The 7,995-nt window shown below is 37.2% G+C and overlaps 1 protein-coding gene across 1 annotated transcript; it reads right to left on the reverse strand.

The window, feature by feature from the left end:
* Nucleotides 1–2,736: 2,736 nt before the first annotated feature.
* On the reverse strand, nt 2,737–6,834 carry LOC115223871 (dnaJ homolog subfamily C member 16-like). The gene has a single exon (XM_029794575.2). The coding sequence runs from the start codon at nt 6,478–6,480 to the stop codon at nt 4,192–4,194; it is 2,289 nt and encodes a 762-aa protein (XP_029650435.1). The 5' UTR covers nt 6,481–6,834; the 3' UTR covers nt 2,737–4,191.
* Nucleotides 6,835–7,995: the final 1,161 nt, after the last annotated feature.

The following is a 7,995-nucleotide window of genomic DNA, read 5'->3' on the forward strand; positions in this document are numbered from 1 at the left end:
CTGTAGAAACATTGCCAGATCAGACTGGGCCTGGTGCAGCCTCCTGGCTTCCCAGACCCCAGTTGAACCGTCCAACCCATGCTAGCATGGAAAGCGGACGCTAAACGATGATGATGATGTTGCAGTGAGGATAAAAATATGGTTGAATAGAGGTTTATTGTATGGCAGAGATAGCTCAGATCTTCGACTCCTGATAGAATCATACAGTGGAAGGGGAAGCATCATTCTGACATACAACAAATGGAAATTGTAGTTAAGATACCTGTGCTGGTGACACGTAAAAAGCACCGTCCGAACTTGGCAGATGCCAGCGCCGCCTGACTGGCATCTGCGTCGGTGAAACGTAAAAAGCACCAACCGATCATGGCCGTTTGCCAGCCTCCTCTGGCCCCTGTGCTGGTGGCATTTAAAAAGCACCCACTACACTCATGGAGTCGTTGGCGTTAGGAAGGGCACCCAGCTGTAGAAACACTGCCAGATCAAACTGGAGCCTAGTGCAGCCTCCTGGCTTCCCAGACCCCAGTCGAACCGTCCAACCCATGCTAGCATGGAAAACAGACGTTAAACGATGATGATGATGATGATGATGAACAAGACTTGTACATCTAAACTTAGGGCAGTCTATTCCCCTCTGTGTCTGATAACAATCAGGAGAGACCGTTACTCACTTTTTTTTTTCCAAAAGAGAAGAAACAATGCCAGTATTAAGTTGGCCTAGAAATGGTGAGAGAATGAGAACATGCATGAGAGAATGTGAAGAAATTGCAGAGGGTGTTTTATCCAATGTTCTGACATATTTACCAATATGGTGCAGAGATGTAATGACATGTAATGCCATATCATTATATATAATGATGAGTAATTAGTGGAAATGAAATAAGTCACTAATTAACGAGGTGGAAAAATAGGCTTGATATAATGGATGCAAAGCAAAAAGTCATATACCAATGAAGATAATTATAAAATTAAACTAAAATACTTGAAATGATTTGGTTTAATATTTAATTATTAAATATATTCTGTGATTTATATAACATTTATGTTGGAATATTTATCACCATTTAAGTTATTAAAATTGTTTTTTTGGGGGAAGGTTTTTTTTTAATATTTTAAAAATAAAAACACACAAATGAAAAATAAAATAAAATAAAAAAATCCATCTACAAAAGGAATCCATATGACAATGTTTTAACACAATGTTTATGAAAAAAAAAAATAAGGGGAGAAAGACATGAATATGGTTTAGAAAAGAGATATAAAATAACTTACAAATAAGAGATATAAAATAAGTTACAACCATCAATGCTTATTTTTCACAAATGTATGACAAAATATAAACAAAAATAAATAACATCAAAATCAACAAACATCACCAACATTGCTTTTTTTACATCGATTTGTCAAAGTTGCAACTGGATACTCAGCTGTGCAAAAATGCATTTATCTAGCTTGTTCCATTTTTGTTTTACTCATTTATAAACTTTATAAGATTGATATTTTCCAGACAGTAACTTTTTCTAACCATCTTCTAACTGAGCCATTACAAACAACTACACAACTAACTTCATTTTTCTAATTGTATCAAAACAATTTAAAATTGCCCTTTCCAGCATCTACCACAAGAAATTTATGTATTAGCCTTAACCTCAAAATATTACATTTCTTTCTCCTCTCCAACCAACTATAGTTAATTTTTCCCTAGATAACCATAAGTATTGGCTTCAAATTTTGGCACAAGGCTAGCAGGTTTGGGGGGGGGGGGCAAATCAATTAAATTGACCCCAGTGTTCAACTGGTACTTATTTTATTGACACCCCCGAAAGAGATGAAAGGCAAAGTCGACCTCGGTGAAATTTTGAACCCAGAACATAATGATGGACAAAATGCTAGTAAGCCTGGCGTATTCGCGATTCTGCTAGCTTACCTATTTCTTTACTACCCACAAGGAGCCAAACACAGAGAGGACAAACACACGGATTAAGTCGATTATATCGACCCCAGTGCGTAACTGGTACTTATTTAATCAACCCCGAAAGGATGAAAGGCAAAGTCAACCTCGGCAGAATTTGAACTCAGAATGTAACGGCAGACGAAATATGGCTACGCATTTCGCCCGGTGTGTTAACGTTTCTTATTTCATTATTGCCCACAAGGGGCTAAACACAGAGGGGACAAACATGGACAGACATAGGGATTGAGTCGATTACATCGACCCCAGTGCGTAACTGGTACTTATTTAATCAACCCCGAAAGGATGAAAGGCAAAGTCAACCTCGGCAGAATTTGAACTCAGAACGTAACAGCAGACAAAATACGGCTATGCATTTCGCCCGGTGTGCTAATGTTTCTGCCAGCTCGCCACCTTTTACTAACCATCAATACTAACCCCAATCTACCATTTGCTCAGTTAACTCACCTCTGCCTCAACCACCCCTCCCAACTACTAATCTACTTCTGCTACTCGTGGCTGTCACTCAAAGCCTATTACTACTACTATTACTGTTATACTGCTGTGATATCTACACTGACTTGGTGGAGAAACTACAGAACAACTTCCTAGTTCTGCTAGTGATACACAAGAATCTAGTGATAGAACCTGCCCTGATTAAATCAATAAACAAGATTCAGCTGAACTCGATGGACAGCATAAATATTCTCCTTGTAATTAGGTGTTACTTTAACAAGAAAATAAGTTTCATCAGTAGAGCTAACATTTATTCGGGGTCTATTTTTTTCCCTTCATCTACCATTTCCAATCGCATCCATGACAATACGGTCATCTGCTTCCCTTGCAAACATTAATCAATATTTTTTTTTATAAATTGCTCCAGTAAATTAATATAATTAGTGTTCCTAATACTAAATTCAAAGTTGTTTTTATTCCTACACCCTGACCCCTCACACCATACCACCCATTGCATGGCTGTATTACAAAATTAAATTTCAGTTTTCTATTTATTCCAACTTGCACAAATCTCAGGCTGCTGTAAAGTCTTTGACTCAAATAGTTGTTGTTGCTTTAGTCCCAGGTCAGCTCCGAGCAAAGGCGCTCCAGCCGTGACCAGCCCCTCTTCATCTTGGCACAGTGCACCTAAGAGTGCATTATCCAATGTGTGCTTTTCTAAGACACTAGAGTGTGATGTGATGATATGCGGGAGATTTGGCTGCAATTTTCAGCAGGACAAGCAACTGCATAGCAGCTACCTCCCATGTGAAAAGTAAATAGCATATGTAAATCACTAAACTAGTGTTGCAATAATTTTCATAGGTTAATGAGTGCAGAAGCAAGAGTTAATGAAGTCAGTGATAGGAGTTTGTAGTTGTTCAAAGAATAAAATTATTTTAAATAATTGAGTTTTAAAAAAAATCCTATTCATCTTTGCACTGAAAAGATTTTGTTTCATAGAAAAAAATGTTTGTCAAGGGTGATATATGTCAGCTTATTTGTAGCAAAAGTGTGCTGTAAATATAAAAAACTTGCTTGCAAAAGAGAGGAAAATTAAAGAGTTTTACAAAGAGGACAGCAAGTGGTGATTGGATGGATCAATACAACTTGAAAATGAAACAGCTTTTCCCAGTCACAAGTTAACATCAATTTGATGACCAGCTTCAATCATTCAAATGGAAGAAATGTAGAAGAAAAGAGGATTTTAAAAAGTTGGCTTTATCATTTTGTTTTCTTTCTTTTTTTTTCTTTATTTAATTGATGTTATATTCTTGCAAACTTTTATTGCACAAAATAAAATAGCTTAGCTATTCCAAATTACTGTGTTCAAATTGCTTTCCAAAGAATTTTTCATTTTTCACCCATGAAATGTTTAGAGAGAGAGGAGATGGTAATATTGTTGAAAATGTTTAGTCTCAGTAGAGTTCAGAGGATAGCAGCATATTAGTATTTCGAAACAACAAAATGGAATTGAATAAATTGTCCTGGCTCCTGCTTATTGGTTCATGTAGTTGGTAGTAAACTAGAAATAAATATTAGCCCCCAGTTTGTCTATCAATTGTTGCCTGTTGTTGTTGCAGAGAGAGAGAGAGATCTGTTGAAAAACTGGCTTTATTGTCAACAGACTATTATTGATATCTTCTACAGCAGTTGCCACAAACAGACCACCTCAACAGATTTCCAGGAGCAAGAACTCTAGACACAAACAATACATACGACAAGAAAAAAGGACAAGGTTTAACAACTCATAGAGAATTTTCCATTTGTGGCCAATTCTGAATAGAAATCCTTTCCAACATTCCCTCAATAATTTTATCTAACCAGTTTTCCAAACCTTTCAGATCATCTACAACATTTTCAGTTTCACCAGCTTCATCTGAATCAGAGTCAAATATGGAACATTTCTTACCAATGTTTGCATTTTCTGCCCGTTTAGAGGCAGTCTTTGAATGAAAAATGTAATAGTACTTCCGATAAGCATTAAAAGCAATTACCGTTCCAGTGCAATCAGTTTCAGAGAGCTGCCCAAAGTAAACATTGCTGTCTCTCAATAATCGTTGATACCAATTCAAATAATGATCTAATTGAAGAAATGCAAATTTTGATATTTTTGACCATGAATATCGTGTAACAATTTGCAAGAATTTGGCCAATAATTTATCCTTGCTTTCTTTGTTAACTAATAATGTAATTGTTAAGCAAGAATCCTCATTTAGCATCAACTTACTGAAGGTCTGGCTGCAAAGTTCATGCAGATGTATTTTCGAATTTTTATATATTGATGCTTCTGCAGTAGTTGTGGACTGACGTTGCCTTCTCTCTGACTGTCGATTTTTCATCTCTTTAATTAAAAGCTTTCTTTGGAATAATACTCCAATAATTAAAATAGCTAACCAAATGGTAAGCCACATAGCGCTATCAAAGTTACTTACACCTGCTGAAATATATTCGTAGAAATCATAGCAACCATTAGACAGTTTTGTTAAAATGTTCATAAACATTCCAGAAGAATGTTCATTATAAAATGAAGTATATGTGGCAGTGTAATGAAGCTGATTGGAACCAACAAGTAATTCTTGCAAGTGCTTTTCCATATTTTGACAAACGACTTGGTTTTCATGAAGTTCTTTTGACCAGCCAGGTTCAATCCATTCATAATTTATATAGTTTTTGTTCATTCGCCATAAAACAGCTATCTTCAGCCTGTCTTCAGTCTCGTCTGAGTGACGGCCATCTAACAGAGAATCAACAAACCGATATTGAACATCTTTGAATATGTATGAAAATCTCACTCGATTCTGAAAGGATGGTGCCTGCTGAACATAATTTCGAAATAATGTTCGATGAGTGTCATGTTCTTCAGTTTTCAAAGTCAAAAGAACAACACACAGCTTTCTCTGTTTAACTTTGCCCTCAATGGGGCAGAGTTCATCGAAAAATAGTTCAGAAGATAATCGTGGTAAAGTCAGAAACTGAAATCTATTCATAAATTCCACGACGTTATTTTTGGATAATGAAGGCATGGATACGACTCCCAGAGTACTGTTGATATTCTCCCCTACAATGATAAGTGTGTCTTTAGCATTGTTATTAATATTATATTTCTGTAAGCTATTGGCCACAGCAGACGCCTCCTTCATGTTGATGAAACCAGATGCTATTTTCTCTTTAAATCTGAATGCAGGTACAAGAAACCTACCTGGAATCTTGTCTTTTGAAGAAAAAAACAGTGCTCGGACTCGATTGTCGGGCCAGCCGAGCAAAAAGTCTTTGATATTTTTGTCATTTAAACGTTGAATGGTATTGGTTGGGAAAAGGTTGCGGATAAAATCCCTGAGAATCTGCAGCGATATTTGTTTTTTCAAATAGTGAACATGACCGTTGATGACGCCCATGATTTGGGGCACTTCGTGAAGCCGAAGTTTACTTGCAAGGGGTCGACTAGAAGCCACATGAACGGTTGCTACACCAATACCAACTTCTTCAAGTTCCTTGATCATTTTTTCAATCAAAGATTCATAGTGCATGCAGGCAAAACAAAAGTCTGTATACGCATATAAAAAATAGGGGGTTAAATAACTGTTGGGAAGAACATGGTTCTCGTAAAATCTTAAAGAAATAGTATATTTATCAAGGATAGATTCACTGTTTCCAAAGTTGAAATTAAATGAGCCGAAGGGCCCGTGCCTAAAAAACGAGGGGAATTCGCCGAAGCCTCCCCCTCTTTGACTCCCAGGAGGCGGCTCATGTGCAGAGCTATAACCATGTCTGTCATACATAGAGCGTTTATCATTGTCGGCCAAAGTTTCATAAGCTTCGTTAATTTTCATAAATTTGTCTGTGGCATCAGGATCATGATTTTTATCAGGATGCCATATTTTGGCTAAGTTTTTATAGGCTTTTTTAATTTCCTGGGACGAGGCGAACCTGCTCACACCTAGGACATCATACAAGTCCTCTGTGCTACTAACGACACGAATATTCAAAGTAGCAAAACAGCTGACGAGCAAAATGAACATATAGTTCGTGTTCATTTGTGTATTGTATGGAATGGGATAGAAATTAGGACTAGAGCCTAACCTCCCGTGCCATGAAAGAGTGACAGAGAACTATCGATGAGCTTTACGTATCGAGATAAATACCTGCGTAAACGACGATGACAAACCACAAGGTATTCCACTGGTACCAAGTTATTTCACAAAAAGACCCGATCACCACTTTGTTATAAACGATTGATGTTTTGGCTTATGTCGGATTCAGTCCAGCGACACACAATGTAGAACATAGTAAATGGCCTATTTACTTATAAATCCAAGAATTTTCAGCTGAAGAAAGAAGTAATCAATAGAAACCGGAAGTATATTGTAGAAGTAACGGTGACATAGCAAAGAGTATCTTCTTTCATTCTGACTCCCGCCCGTCGAGACCAACTTGACTGAAAAGTAGTCAGATATTGAAATTATTGGTTAAAAAATAACAAGGGTTTATAAGATAAAGCGTTAGAATTAATGAGGAAGGCATTATGATTGATTTCCATATTTTTCCGATGTTGGATATAATTTTAAAGCCTCGAATAACTATTTTTCTGGTAAAATTACAGATTAACAGCCGCACGATTTTCACTAAGAAAAAAAAAATCGGAGTTTTTTGCGTGGAATCAAGTACCCTGACCTAATATGCTGCAAATCCCATATTTTGGTTCGGAATTGGTCCGGGGGAGGGGGTTCTCCCCCCCCAGCCCGGAATTTTCACACACAAAAAAAATTTTGCGTGGAATCAAGTACTGTGACCTCGTAATATGCTGTAACTCCCATATTTGGGATTATCAAGCCCCCCCCCCCTTCAGAACCCAAATATGGCATTTACAGCATATTACGAGATTAGAGTACTTGATTCCACGCATAAAATCAGAGTTCTTTTTTGTGTGAAAATTCCGGGCGGGGGGGGGGGGGGTTACCCCCCCCTCCGGACCAATTCCGAACCAAAATATGGGATTTGCAGCATATTAGGAGGTCAGGGTACTTGATTCCACGCAAAAAATCCGAGTTTTTTTTTTTCTTAGTGAAAATCTTGCGGGTGTTAATCTGTAATTTTACCCTATTTCTTTACTACCCACAAAGGGCTAAACACACAGAGGACAGACAAACAGATTAAGTCGATTATATCGACCCTAGTGCGTAACTGGTACTTATTTAATCAACCCCGAAAGGATGAAAAGCAAAGTCGACCTCGGCGGAATTTGAACTCAGAACGTAACGACAGACGAAATACGGCTACGCATTTCACCCGGCTTCTTCTACATGATTCCTCGTTTTAGAAATGTACAGATAAATGTTTTCTAAGCAGTCTATTTATTGAAATTCAGTTTTTCTATTTTAATTCTACATAATAAACAAATAACAGTTTGTTTTGCTTCTAGAATTACTTTAACCAGTGTCTCTTTTTGTTAAAAGACAGTTTCTTGAGTTTCGATTAGTTTGTTAGTTGTGGAGAGAAACCGTTTCCAGTTTTTGTCTGAGAGAGAAAGAAAAGACATCATCAGCAAGGTT

The sequence above is a fragment of the Octopus sinensis genome, linkage group LG24, assembly GCF_006345805.1.
Source record: "Octopus sinensis linkage group LG24, ASM634580v1, whole genome shotgun sequence".
Classification (NCBI taxonomy): domain Eukaryota; kingdom Metazoa; phylum Mollusca; class Cephalopoda; order Octopoda; family Octopodidae; genus Octopus; species Octopus sinensis.